This window comes from Elephas maximus, chromosome 17, assembly GCF_024166365.1.
Source record: "Elephas maximus indicus isolate mEleMax1 chromosome 17, mEleMax1 primary haplotype, whole genome shotgun sequence".
Classification (NCBI taxonomy): Eukaryota; Metazoa; Chordata; class Mammalia; order Proboscidea; family Elephantidae; genus Elephas; species Elephas maximus.
In genome coordinates, this window is record NC_064835.1 from 50,247,492 (window position 1) to 50,262,159 (window position 14,668).

Consider the following 14,668-nt stretch of genomic DNA (forward strand, 5'->3'; position numbering starts at 1 on the left):
TAGCCTTGGAAACCCTATGGGGCAGTTCTACTCTGTCCTATAGAATTGCTGTGAGTCGGAATCCATTCGATGGCAATGGGTTAGTACTCTTGACAAAGTTTGCTCCTTAGTGTTATTATTTGTAGGTGCTGGCCTAAAAAGGCTGGGGAGCATATGTGGCTGTTTAGTAAACGTTAGTGGGGGCGACAGTAGTGTGAGGGATCGTAGGTAGTTTGCCGTCCCTGCATTTAATTTGAGCCGTTAGAGTTTTTCTTTCTGAGGAATGAAAATGATAAACTTCAACTTTTCTTTCTCAATTCAGAAAAAGCTATAAGAATTCAAGATTGTGGTTCTTGGTAAAGTGGTAATCCTGGAAAGTAGAAAAATGTCTTTTTTGTTTATTTTTAAAAAAAAAAAAATTTTTTTTTTTTTTATTCCTATGGTCAGTATGTCTCACTTAAAAAGTGACATTTCACTTTGCAACATAACTCTTGTATTAGAGGATTATTTTTTTCTCATCAAGTTCAAGTCATGGTCCAAAAGCTTGGAAAAGGTATAATGTATCATATTTCTTTACTCCTCAGTGCAGCAGAATGGAATTCGACATAGTTCCTATGTGTCTTCCCGGAAACATCTCTATATCGATAAAGATACAAAAGTTATTTGCCAGGGATTCACTGGCAAGCAGGTATGTGTATCTAGTTTTTTTTTTTTTTTTTAGTATAAACAAGAGATAATAAAAGATTAACTGTTTTATATTTTTTAATATTCCAGAAGTAATAATACATGATTGTTGCAGAAAAATGGGATAGGTTAGCAGTGAGGTTGTGTCTTAAACCCAAGGTGTCAGTTTCTTTCTTCTTAAAGGAGCTATGACAAGATAAAAGCAGTTAATGGCTTTTCTGTAATTAAAAGAATTGTCATGTCAATTCTGCAGTGTTTTGGTGATGTAGAGCGGGGCTGGCAGCCTTTTTCTGTAAAGGACCAGGTAGTGTCTCAGGCTTAGCGGGCCATACAGTCTCTGTTGCAGCTACTGAACAGCATTGCAGTAGCAGAAGCAGCCATAAGAAAATATGTAAGTTAACGGGCATGGCTGTGTTCCAAAAAAACCTAATTTATAACCTGAATTTACAAAAATTGGTGGTCGGCCAAATCCCACAGGCCAGTTTGCCAGCCCCTGATCTGGAGGATGGTATCTAAACAAACAAATTCCTATTAGTTTGTTTGTAAAGCTCTTAGAACCTGCTTTAAAATTACATAGTTTTTGTTTTGCTTTTCAATGAATTTGGTTAGAAGGTTTTTTCATGTAAAATACCCTTTTGCTTTTTTACTTAAATAACTGGGCAGAAAAAAAATCTCAGTTACAGTAGGCTTTTCTTCTTCTGCTCCTCTACTTCTTTAAAAAAAGAGAAATCTACCACCAACAAAGAGGAAACGTCCCCAAACCCAACATTTTGTTCATAGGTAAAATTGGCTTAGTTATTTTGATAGCCAGGCGTTTTGTTAGTATCACATCCACTGTATACATCCTGATGACAGTAGGTGCTCACCTAAGATTTGAAGTGCATTCTGTCACCCACCTTCTAAATGAAATTGTATCCATCCCCCTTTTTGGTTATATATTAATTTCGTTAGCACAGACTTAAATCTTCAATTAACTCAAATTCCCTGTGTAAGTTTATTATGTATGACTTTCTTTTTCTTCTTGCTAAACTTTATATGATCCCATGACATTTTAACCTCTAAACTTTTCGAAAGAACCATTCATTGTCCATGTTATAAGCACTATTAGACTGTCTCTTCTTCTTAAATTAGGTGTTGGCTTGCCTAAATATTTAAATACAGGATTGGTTTCAGCTACCTGCAATTACATTTTTTCTCATTTACTTTCCTTTTTTAGTTCCAAGTTTATTTATTTATTTTTATAATTTAGTTTTTGTCATTGTTGAGAATATACACTGCAGAAAACCTATACCAATTCAACAATTTCTACATGTATAATTCAGTGACATTCATTGCATTCTTCAAGTTATACAACCATCTGAATTGTTCTTTCCCCATTAACTCACTGGTCCCTAAGTTTCCAATCTAGTCTTTTGAGTTGCTGTTGTCAATTTGATCCCATATAGATAGCTCTTAAAAAAAAGCACAATGCTCCAGGAATGAAGAAACCAAGGTCACACGATAACTAAGAGCCCAAGAGACAGAAAGGGCCACATGAACTAGAGACTTACATCATCCTGAGACCAGAAGAACTAGATGGTGCCCGGCTACAACCGATGACTGCCCTGGCAGGGAGCACAACAGAGAATCCCTGAGGGAACAGGAGATCAGTGGGATGCAGACCCCAAATTCTCATAAAAAGACCATACTTAATGGTCTGACTGAGACTAGAGGAATCCCGGCGGTCATGGTCCCCAAACCTTCTGTTGGCCCAGGACAGGAACCATTCCCGAAGACAACTCAGCAGACATTAAAGAAACTGGACAGTGGGTAGGAGAGAGATGCTGATGAAGAGTGAGCTAATGATATCAGGTGAACACTTGAGACTGTGTTGGCATCTCCTGTCTGGAGGGGGGATGGGAGGATAGAGAGAGTTGGAAGCTGGCAAAATTGTCACGAAAGGAGAGACTGAAAGGGCTGACTCATTAGGGGGAGAGCAAGTGGGAGTATGGAGTAAGGTGTATATAAACTTATATGTGACAGTCTGACTTGATTTGTAAACGTTCACTTGAAGCTCAATAAAAGTTAATAAAAAAAAAAAACACAATGCTCTAGGTAGACTTACTTCTTGTTTGGTTTTAAGAAGACTTCAGGGAATATTTAAGGTTTAAAGATTATCTCAAGGCAGTAGTTTTGGGGGTTCATCCAGCCTCCATAGCTCTAGAAAGTCTGGATTCTATGAGAACTTGAAAATCTTTTTTTTTTTTTTTAAGTAATTGAGAGTCTGAACTGTCTTATATTTGTTGATTCAGATTTTGTTACTCTGGGGGTAATGATGAGATCTGAAATTTAGGGCTTATCACCACAGGGAATCTGCATTCCGTCTTGTTCTTTTTTCCAGTGCATACATTGTTCCACATTTGGATGAGGAATGCTTGTATTTCAGAGGGGATTCCAGCAATGCAGGCGTCCAATGGGTGCCATCTAATTTTTCGTACCAGCTTTTATGAGTTGCTAAAACTATTCCTGTTCTTAATTGTGGACTGGCTGGTGAGAATGGGAAAACTAAGGAAAATAAGCTTATTCTGAATGGAAATGTTATCCCTGTTTATCACTACATGAGGACCAAAAGTACTGGTCCATTTGAATTTACCTAGCAGTGTAGTCTAAGGCAGTGCTTCTCAAATTCTAATGAAAGACCAGTTTGGGTTTCGTTTGTTTTTAATTTTCAACCCAGTGTGGATCAATACTTTTTTAAAGTACCGTATAAGTGATAGCAATATTATACTGCTATAAAAGTTTGCACACACCCTCCTTTTTATTAGTTTTTTTCTTTTCTTGCTTTAATTATTTATTCTTTCCTTTTTTTGTCATTTTAGTTTTCTTTTTTCCCTTATTGCAGACCACACTGCGTAGCACTGCTCTAAGGGAGAGAGCACTGACCTTTGGTTCTTTCCAGAACTCTGCAGCTGATTTTAGACAAGTTAGTTAACATTCTTGGGGCCAAGTTTCCTATTTTGGAAGAGAAGGAAGTTGAATCAGAGAATTTCTTAAGTCCCTCTTAAGGCTCCAATTTTTATGCCTTTAGTAGAACTTGAGTAGTTGGGGCAGCACTTCAGGTCCCTGTGGAATGACTGCAAAGATCCATTAATTTTTTTCCAACATCTATTTGAAATGTTGGTTTAGGTGCCATACTGCAGTGAACTAAGCAGACAAAAATCACTGCCCTCATAGGATTTCCACTTTTTGTGTAGGAGGGGAGAAAAACATATCGACAAATCAATGAATAAATTATGTGGTATGTTAGAAGGTACAAATGTTGTCGAAAAAAAAAATCAGGGAAAAGAGGAGTGTGTGCCTGACCTCACGTTGAGATCTGATAGGAATAGCATTCCAGGTAAAGGGGACAGCAAAGCCGTGAGGCGGGAGTGTGTCTGCTGTGTGTGGAATCTGCAAGGCAACCGTGGTAGCTGGAGTGGAATGAGCAATGGGAGAATAGTAAGCGAGGCCAGGCAGGTAAGGGGTTCTTAGGTGGGGAGGCAGGTTGTGTATTGACTTATAGGCCATTGTATGGAGCTGGGCTTTTACTGTGAATGAAATAGAAAACCTTCAGAGGGTTTGAGCATAGATGTGACATGATCTTCCTTAGGTGTTTTACAGGATCACCCTGGAGGCTGTATTGAGAGTAGATCGGAAAAGAACAGTATCAAGAGATATTGGTGACATAGACCAAGGTGGTAGTGGTGGTAGGGGTATTAAGTTGTTAGATTCAGGATATGTTTTGAAAGTAAAATAAGATTTACTAATGGATCTGATGCTGGATATAAGAGAAAGAGAAGAATCGAGGAAGAGCTTAGTATTTTTGGTGAACATCTGCTGTAGGTGGACTGTGGAGGGGAGTGATCAGGAACTCAGTGTGGGCGTGTTAAGTTGGAGGTGCTGACTAGTTCTCCAAGTGGAGATACCAGGTAGGCAGTAGACAACCTGAGTATGGAGTGCAAGGCAAGCGTCTGGACCAGATATCTGGTGTGTGTGTGTATGAGTATGTATGTGTGTGGGAGTGGTCATGGTACAGATGGTATTTATTGCCATGATATGGGATGAGATCACCCAGGGCACAAATTTAAGGAGAGGGGGAATGATGAACTATTACAAATGCTGAGAGAAAGGTCAAGTAAGATGAGGACCAGGAACTGACCATTGGATTTGGCAGCATGGAGGTCACTGGTGACATTGGTAAGAGCAGTTTCAGTGGAGAGGTGAGAGAAATGACACCATGAGTGTATGGATGATATAGCAGAAAACATGGGAGAATAGCAAGAGTGATGTCCTTTAGTGGATGAGAGGAATTGGTATTAGTGCACAAACAGAAGGAGCAGATTTAGCTCAGAGCACAAACAGTTCTTCCATGGAAACAGGGAAGCCAGGATATGTGCGAATGGGTGTGGGTAGGTGGACAGATGTGGTGATAAGAACTTGTAAAAGTTCCAGTCTTCCTAAGGGCCTGTTTCCTCAGTGAAATAGGAAGCAAGGTCTTTAGCTGAGAGTAGGGATGGCCTGGTAAGTATTGGAAGTTGAGGAGGGAGGAGAGGGTGTGAATGATTGTCTAGGACAGGGGTTCTCGACTAGGGGTGATTTGCCCTCCAGGGGATATTTGGCAATGCCAGCAGATATTTTGGGTTGTCATAACTGGTGTGCTACTGGCATCTAATGGGTAGAGGTCATGCTGTACCATGAGGGATGCTGCTAAACATCCTACAAAGCACAGGACAACCTCCCACAACAAAGAATCATCCTGCCCAAAATGTCAGTAGTGCCAAAGTTGAGAAACCTTGCCCTAGGTGGAAGGAGAGTAAGTGGGTACGTAAATACAAGGTGTTGGCTGGGCAGCAGTAAAGGCTCACTTTTTTAAGGTTAAACCAAAAACCCAAACCAAACCTGTTGCCGTCGAGTCGATTCTGACTCATAGTGACCCTACAGGACAGGGTAGAACTGCCCCATAGTGTATCCGAGGAGCGCCTGGCGAATTTGAACTGCAGCCGTAGCACTTAACCACCACGCCACTAGGGTTTCCTTTTCAAGGTTAGTGATCATTAAAGGGTGACCAGGTTGTTTTTTTTTCTCCAGCCGCTGTTTGGCCACCTGTCTGCAGTTTTAGACTAGGCAGAGAATTGGATTTAACCAAGATTGTAAATTTGCCAGATGTGTAAGGTGAAGTGAGAGAGAGACAAGGTTGTTGTTTGTGAGTATAATGACTGTGGATTTCAACACGGTAAAGAGAAGTGTGAGGAATCAGGACTTGAGGACAATGGAAAGGACGTGTTCTTTTAAATAAGTACCAGGGTATTTCTGATCATCAGCCAGGTTTGGAACTGGAATACAGCTATTTTGGCCTTGCAGAGTTTTACTTCAAGGTTGAAAGCTGTGTTTAGTGAGTTGATGAGAATCTTGGTTATATGTCATTGTTGTACTCTGGGAAATGGTTAACCTATTTGTTTTTCTTTTCCTACGTTGCTTAAGACTGCCTTTGCTTCTCTTCAGGCTTCCTAGCCTGCCTTTCTCATGGAACTTGTGCTTTTTTTTTTCCCCAGGGCACTTTTCATAGCCAAAAGGCATTAGAATATGGCACCAAACTTGTTGGAGGAACAACCCCAGGGAAAGGAGGCCAGATGCATCTGGACTTACCCGTCTTTAATACTGTGAAGGAGGTAATTAATGGTAACTGAGTTTGGTAAGAAAAGAAAAGCAGGAGAAGAGCAAGCATACTTTGGGTAGAGATCTCAACTGGGTCCCTTTTGGGAGAGACACTTGCTCTTTGAAAATCCAGTAACCTAGAGAAATTTGAATTGAATTAAAAACCAGTGGGTTTACCTTGGTCTTACGAGGTCAGGATGGTTTGGTAGTACAGGACCCTCAAATTCATGGATCCCAGAGCCTTTCTAGGTAGACTGTTAAACCGTTACTATCCTCCCCCTTATCCAATGGACCCTACTCCCACCCCCATTGCATTTTTCCTGGATGCACGGGCAAGGGGTCACATGCTGGTACTTTTCTGTTTGCAGTGACCTTCTCACTGTAAGAGCTTGAGTATCTGCACCTGCTTCCTGCTATCCCTTCACATATCAGGATGACAAAGCTTCAGAGAAGTAAATGCAGTTCTCTGGCCAGAAACATTGGAGATTTCTGATTTGGCTTGTCATCTTTGTGAAGGTTATATGCCTTCTCTACTTGAAGACTCTGGAGAGATCCAACTTAAGGGCCCAGATGATTTTCTACAGATTTGAAGATACTTTCTCCACAGCCTGTGTCCTTTTTGTTAATAAGCACATACTAGCTTTTAAGGAAAGAAGTGTCGTGGCCTGGCTTCTGTTTGCCTTATTATCCTTTTCTTACCCTTTAGTTTTCCAGGTTGTTAGTGGTATACCTGTCAGCCACCCCTCCCCAACACTGCATGGGACTGTGTGCCAGGCACTATCCTAAGTGCTTCTTACATATTGCCCACATAGGCCTGCCACGACTCTCTGAGATAGGTGCTATTATCATCCTCATTTTACAGACAAGGACACTGGTGCAGAGAGGCTCAGGATCTTGCCCATGGTCTCACAGCTGATAAGTGAGACTTAGCATTCTAAATAACGTGTTGAGTCTCTGTAAAAAAATGGAATGTGGAGTCAGAGTGACAAATCACAGATTCTTAGTCTATTCTCCAGATTGCTGATTTCTTTTTCTTTTATTCTGCTTTAGGTGAAAGTTTACAGCTGAAGTTAGTTTCTCATATAAAAATTTACACACATTTTGTTATGTGACTCTAGTTGCAGTCCCTGTAATGGGACAGCACACTCCCTATTTCCACTTCGGGTTTCCTGTGTCTATTCAGCCACCTCCTATCCCTTTGTGCCTTCTCATCCTGCTTCCAGACAGGAACTACCCATTTAGTCTCGTGTATCTACATGAACTAAGAAGCACAGTCTTCATGAGTATTATTGTTTCATGTTTTATAATCTAATCTCTGTCCGAAGAGTTGGCTTCAGGAATGGTTTTAGTTCTGGGTTAACAGAGTCTAGGGGCCATGCCTTCTGGGGTTCCTCTAGTCTTAGGAAGTTAAGTCTGATCTTTTTACATGAATTTGAGTTCTGTACCCCACTTTTCTACTGCTCCGTCAGGGACTCTGCTGTGTTCCCTGTCAGGGCAGTCATTGGTGGTAGCCAGGCACCATCTAGTTCTTCTGGTCTCAGGCTGATGGAGTTTCTGGTTAGTGTGGCCGTTTTGTCTCTTGGGCTAATATTGTCTTTGTGTCTTTGGTGTTCTTCATTCTCCTTTGCTCCAGGTGGGTTGGGACCAATTGATGCATCTTAGATGGCTGCTAGCAAGCTTTTAAGACTGCAGATGCCACTCACCAAAGTGGGATGCAGAACATTTTCTTAACAAACTTTGTTATGCCAATTGACTTATATGTCCCCTGAAACCGTGGTTCGTAGACACCGCCCCTGCTACTCTGTTCCTCCAAGTGTTTGGTTGTGTTCAGGAAACTTCTTAGCTTTTAGTTCAGTCCAGTTGTGCTGACTTCCCCTATATTGTGTATTGTGTATTGTCCTTCCCTTCACCTAAGATAATTCTTGTCTACTGTCTAGTTAGCAAATTCCTCTAGGATATATTCCAAGGAGTGGGATTGTTGGATCGTATGGTACTTCTATTTCTAGCCTTTTAAGGAAGGGCCAAATCGATTTCCAAAGTGGGTGTACCATTTTACATTCCCACCGGCAGTGTGTAAGTGTTCCAGCCTCTCCACAACCACTCCAACATTTATTTTTCTCTTTTTTTGATTAATACTAGCCTTGTTAGGGTGAGATGGTGTTTCATTGTAGTTTGGATTTGCGTTTCTTGATGGCTAATGATCGTGAGCATTTCCTCCTGTATCTGTTAGCCACCTGAATGTCTTCTTTGGTGAAGTGCCTGTTCCTATCCTTTGCCCATTTTTTAATTGGGTTATTTGTCTTTTTGTTGTTGAGTTGTTGCAGTATCTTGTATATTGTAGAGATTAGACCCTGATCAGATATGTTGTAGCCAAAAATTTTTTCCCAGCCTGTAGGTTCTCTTTTTACTCTTGGTAAAGTCTTTTGATAACCGTGTTTGATTTTTAGGAGCTCCCAGTTATCTAGTTTCTCTTCTGGTATTTGGGCATTATTAGTTATGTTTTGTGTTCTGTTTATGCCATGTATTAGGGCTCCTAGTGTTGTCCCTATTTTTTCTTCCATAATCTTTATCGTTTTAGATTTTGTAATTAGGTCTGTGATCCATTTTGAGTTAGTTTTTGTACATGGTGTGAGGTATAGATCTTGTTTCATTTTTTTGCAGATAGATATCCAGTTATGCCAGCACCATTTGTTAAAGAAACTGTCTTTTCCTCATTTAACAGACTTTGGACCTTTGTCAAGTAGCAGCTGGTCATAGGTGGATGACTTTAAGTCTGGATTCTCAATTCTGTTCCACTGGTCTATGTATATTATGTATATGTTGTTGTACCAGTACCAGGCTGTTTTGACTACCATGGGGGTATAATAGGTTCTAAAATTAGGTAGTGTAAGCCCTCCCACATTGTTTTTCTTCTTCAGTAGTGCTTTACTTATCTGGGGCCTCTTTCATTTCCATTTGAAGTTGGTGATTTGTTTCTCCATCTCATTAAAAAATGCCTTTGGAATTTGGATCAGGATTGTATTGTACCTGTAGATTGCTTTGGGTAGAATTGACATTTTCACAATGTTGAGTCTTCCTATTCATGAACAAGGTATGTTTTTCCAGTTATGTAGGTCTCTTTTTGATTTCTTTCAGTAGTATCTTGTAGTTTTCTTTGTATGGGTCTTTTACATCTGTCTTAGTCATCTAGTGCTGCTATAACAGAAATAAAACAAGCGAATGGCTTTTACAAAGAGAAGTTTATTTCCTCACAGTAAAGTAGGCTAAAAGTCCAGATTCAGGGCATCGCCTCCAGGGGAAGGCTTTCTCTCTCTGTCAGCCTTCTCATCAATCTTTCCCTGGACCAGGAGCTTCTCCGCACTGGAATCCCAGGTCTGAAGGATGGGCTGTGCACTGGTTTTTGGTGGTATGAGGTCCCCCAACTCTCTGCTTGCTTCCTTTTCCTTTTATCTCTTGGGAGATAAAAGGTGGTACAGGCCACATCCCGGGGAAACTCCCTTTACATTGGATCAGGGAGATGACCTGAGTAAGGGTGGTGTTATGATCCCACCCTAATCCTCTTAACATAAAATTACTATCACAAAATGGAGGACAACCACACAATACTGGGAATCATGGCCTAACCAAGTTGATGTACACATTTTTGGGGAGTCAGAATTCAATCCATGACAACATCTCTGGTTAGATTTATTCTTCAGTATTTTATCTTCTTGGGGGCTATTATAAATGTTATTGATTTGGTGATTTCCTCTTTGAAGTTCTCTTTGTTGGTATAGGGGAATCCAACTGATTTTTGTATGCTTATCTTGTATCCTTATACTGTGTTGAAATCTTCTATTAGTTCCAGTAGTTTTCTTGTGGATTCCCTGGGGTTTTCTATGTATAAGATCATATTATCTGCAAATAGGGATACTTTTACTTCTTCCTTACCAATTTGGATGCCCTTTATTTCTTTTTCTTGCCTGATTCTCTGTTTCCCTATTTTCAGTGTTTTAGCTTTGATTTATTTTTGTGACTTCTCTATCTGGGTTGATATCTCCTTCTGTCCTGTGTTCTAGTCTTGAGTTGTTATCTGATGTTATTGATTTTCTAACTGGAGGACTCCCTTTAGTATTTCTTGTAATTTTGGTTTGGTTTTTACAAATTCCCTTAACATTTTTTTATCTGGAAATGCCCTGATTTTGCCATCATATTTTGAGAGACAGTGTTGCTGGATATATAATTCTTGGCTGGCAGTTTGTTTCCTTCAAGGCTTTATATATGTCATTCCATTGCGTGCATGGTTTCTGCCGAGTAGTCAGAGTTTAGTCTTATTGACTGTCCTCTGTAGTTGCTCTTAAAATTCTCTCTCCATCTTTGGTTTTGGCAAGTTTGATTATGATATGTCTTGGTGACTTTCGTTTGGAATCTACTCTGTGTGGGGTTCGATGAGCTTGTATAAATACCTTCTTATCTTTCAAGATATCGGGGAAGCTTTCTGCTAGCAAATCTTCAAATACTTTCTCTGTATTTTCTGTTAACCTGCTCTGTTCTGGTACTCCAAACACACTCGTAGGTTATTCCCCTGGATAGAGTTCCACGTAATTCTTAGGGTTTCTTCGTTTTTAAAAATTCTTTTATCTGAGTTTTCCTCAAATAAATTGATGTCAAGTGCTTTATCTTCAATCTCAGTAATTCTGACTTCCATTGCCTCAATTTTGCTCCTATGATTTTCTGTTGAGTTGTCTAAGTCTGAAATTTTATTGTGCATCTTCTGGAATTCTGTTTGCTGTCTCTCTGTGGATTCTTGCAGCCTGTTATATTTGTCATTACGCTCTTATGTAACCTTCTTAAGATCCTATGTTCCTTTGTCTCCATGTTCCTTGACTTGTTCTGCGTTTTACCTGATCTCCTTCCTGATCTCTTGGAAAAAACCAAACCAAACCCAGTGCCGTCAAGTCGATTCCAACTCATAAGACCTCTGTATATTAATCTTTTGAATTCTACCTCCGGTAACTCCAAGACTTTATCTTCCTCTGGGACGTTTCTTGGTTCTTTGTTTTGATTGCTTGCTGAAGCCAGCATGGTCTGCCTCTTTATGTGATTTGATATTGACTCTTGTCTCTGAGCCATCAATAAGTTGTTATATTTATTTATTTTATGTTTGCTTACTGTGTTCTAGCTTCTTGTTTTGTTTTGATATGCCCAGATAGGCTGCTCATGTGAGCTACTTTGATTATTGGTGTCTTTGAAGCTCTCACATCCTGTCATCAGGTGGTTAGAACTGTTATTAGGTATGTGAGCCCAGGAGTCTGTTTACTTTTCTTGTGTGGATTCAGCTAAGGTGTCCAGGTCATCGGTCACTGAGTGTGTGGTGCAGTCTCCTACCTATAGTCCGAGACGGGCAAGGGTGATTGAAGTAGACACAGGTGTCTGGCTACAATAGGGGGTTATGTGCTGAGCAAGGCAGTGGGTTGATGGCTGCCCCTGAGTGCCTGGGTGGAAGGTGTGTCCCTCTTCCCTAGAGTGTGTAGGTGGGTGGGTTTTGCAGCCGGACTTTAGGCCACCCAGTGCTGTTGGCTCTAAGGACTGGGAGTTACCACTTATTCTCGGACCCCTGTCACGGATGGGTAGGTGGAGTGGGTGGAGCCCCAGTCTTCAGACCCCTGATGTGGGTAGGTGAGGACCCTGCTTAATGCAGGGCAGTGTCCAATATCATGAATCTGCCACTATCCCTTAGCTGTTGCAACTGAAAATAGGCTTCAGGTATATACCCTGTTGTTACTGTGCTGAGGGCCTATGCTGTTAAAATGGGCCCACAAAGGCTGAGGCAGGGATGAAAGGTATTCAAAGTCTGTGGACCCCTTATGCCTGTGCTTAGGCAAAAGGCTGTGCCTGCCCTGAGTTCTCGGCTTAGGGGAGCTGGCAGATTATTTTTTCCTGTTTGTTAATTTGTTCCTTCTCCAAAGCCGGGAGAATGTCTTGGGCCACATGACAGGTCCCACTTCCAGCCCAGGGGTCGAGGCAATTGCTGAAGCTGAACTGGGAGTCGGGACGGGGAGAGTAAATGAGAGAGAAGTACTTCCCAGAGTGGGGGAAGGGTGCTTTTGATCCCATGTGGTAGGTTAGGTGCTTACACTTAACTTTTGCAGATTCAGCGCCACTTCTCCCTGTTTCCGGAGGCTTGCACAGACTCTCTGCTGCTCGGTTTCTCCCCACGTGGAAAATGCATCCTGAGCGCTACTGCTTGCCTCAACCCATGCGCGCCGGCCCATCCAGCCTGCGGGGTGCTGGCGAGGTCAGGTCTGGCAAATCCTCACTGCTCCTGAACTGTCTCTCTTCCCCTGCCGCTCAGTCTGACTCAACTTTGTCTTTGATTTTCAGGGCTCCTAGATTGTCATATATAATCAATTCACTTGTTTTTTCGAGTCTTTGTTTGTAAGAGGGACCACTGAAGCATCTGACCATTCCGCCATCTTGGCCCCGCCTCCAGATTACTGATTTCTTAATACTTTCAAAATGATTTTTAAACTGAAATTTAATTCTTTTGCATAGAACTAATATATGGTTAGTGTAAAAACTCATATGACATAAAGGTGTATATAAAGTTAAATTTCACAGTGTTTTCTCCATCTCAGGTTTTGCCTCTATAGAGAGTTGATTTAAATTCATTGTGTGTTACATTCTTTTTCTACATTTATATGAATATATGTAAAAATGGTCGTAATTTAAAAGAAACTTAGTGTACGTTCTTGACTAATGAAAAATCTAGGAAATAATAAATATTTAGAATTGATGTATTGACGATAAAAATGTACCCCTCTCCCTCTTTTAAACATAGTTTAAGGTATGTTTTGAAGTATTAGATATTTTTCGAGTACAAATTTATAGACTTAATCTCTTTTCAGAGTACTAACCTCAAATTGATATTAATTTGTAAGTTTAATCCTAAACTATATGAAGAAAATATTAAATCAAATGTGGATTTTTTTCATTTTACTTTAAACTTGAAAATAAGATGGACTATATATAGTATTTGTGTGTGTGTGTGTGTGTTTTAAGTATACTGTATTTTAAAAGGTAAAAAAGTGTATGTTCTGTAGAGGGATCGTTTAAGGTCTTTTTGCTTTAGTTTTCTTAAGTTTTTTTTTCCCCCCTCTAAATTTTATTATCGCTGACTGTATGACCTTAAAATATAGAGAGAAGTGGTTTTCGTAATTCCTCTTGTGAGACTTCTCTTGTCAGGAAGTTTATTTTTATTTACTTGTTTATTTTTGCTTTCTTTTAATGACAGTTTAATGTCGCTAAGCAATCCCTTTATTATTCATAGTGACATAGATACTAGACACGGCATTTGGAATATTCCAGAAGTTCTTGGACAGATACTGTTTATTTCTTACCATTCAGGTTTTACAAAGAGTTTTCTGAACAGGTAGAAGAGAAACCCTTCATCCAGTATCACTTGGCAGCGCCGTACATCTCTTGTCACAGTCCAGCTTCTACCAGTATTTGTAGCCTTAAGAGGTAGATATATTTTCAAGAAAATGCCTACGTGCCTGTGACCTGACTTCTTTTGGTTCCAACCAAGTTTTTATTTCATTTCCCCATCCCCTCCCCCTTCCCCCACCATTACCTTGAACAGAGTTTTTGAAAACTTATTTTTAACTCCTGGCCTTACTTGTGGATGATCTGTCAGCACCCTCTTGACTTTGTTCTTCTCTCACTGTCAAGATGCCTCTTCTTATTAGGGATATAGTTAGAGAGAGTGCCTCCGTCTCAGGCGGTGGGGAATCATTCAGGGATGGTTCTCAAAGATGCTGTCTTTTACTTTTGCCCCTTCTGGTTGTACCTATATGTTTGTAGCTTAGTATTCATAGCCATTATAGAATACTTTTATTTATAGCTTGATTAAGTTACAGTTTTACCGTTCCTAGGGAGGCAGCCTGCTATAACTGAAAAGAGCATAGGCCTTGGAATCAGACACACTTAGGTTTGTATATTGATTCTGCCACTTCCTAGCTGTGTGACCTTGTGCAAATTATTTAATATATCTTGGCCTCAGCATCTTGCTTTGTAAAATAGGGATAATAATTGTGCAGGGTTGTGGTTGGTGAAGCCTTAATGAGACCTCTAGTGAGCCCTTTCTCAGGCCCTATCACAGAGTAGGTGCTGCTACTCTTGGAGAGTCAGAGATCACTGACAGTCTGTGTTCTCCAGGAGCTTAGGTTGTAGTAGGAGAGATGTGGCTATGCCTAGATGTGGGTAGAGGGATACATCTGTATTGATACAAGTAGAGAGTATGAAAGACCAATGTCCACCGTGAGAACACTGGTCAAATTCATGGTTGCCAAGT

The 14,668-nt window shown here is 40.5% G+C and overlaps 1 protein-coding gene across 1 annotated transcript in view; it reads left to right on the forward strand.

Annotated features, from left to right (window-relative positions):
• SUCLG1 (succinate-CoA ligase GDP/ADP-forming subunit alpha) overlaps positions 1 to 14,668 on the forward strand; it is a 43,474-nt gene that overhangs the window by 11,540 nt on the left and 17,266 nt on the right. The window contains exons 2-3 of the mRNA XM_049856830.1: positions 564 to 667; positions 6,234 to 6,350. Of these exons, the coding sequence (XP_049712787.1) occupies positions 564 to 667; positions 6,234 to 6,350 (221 nt within the window). The remainder of the gene's footprint in view (positions 1 to 563; positions 668 to 6,233; positions 6,351 to 14,668) is intronic.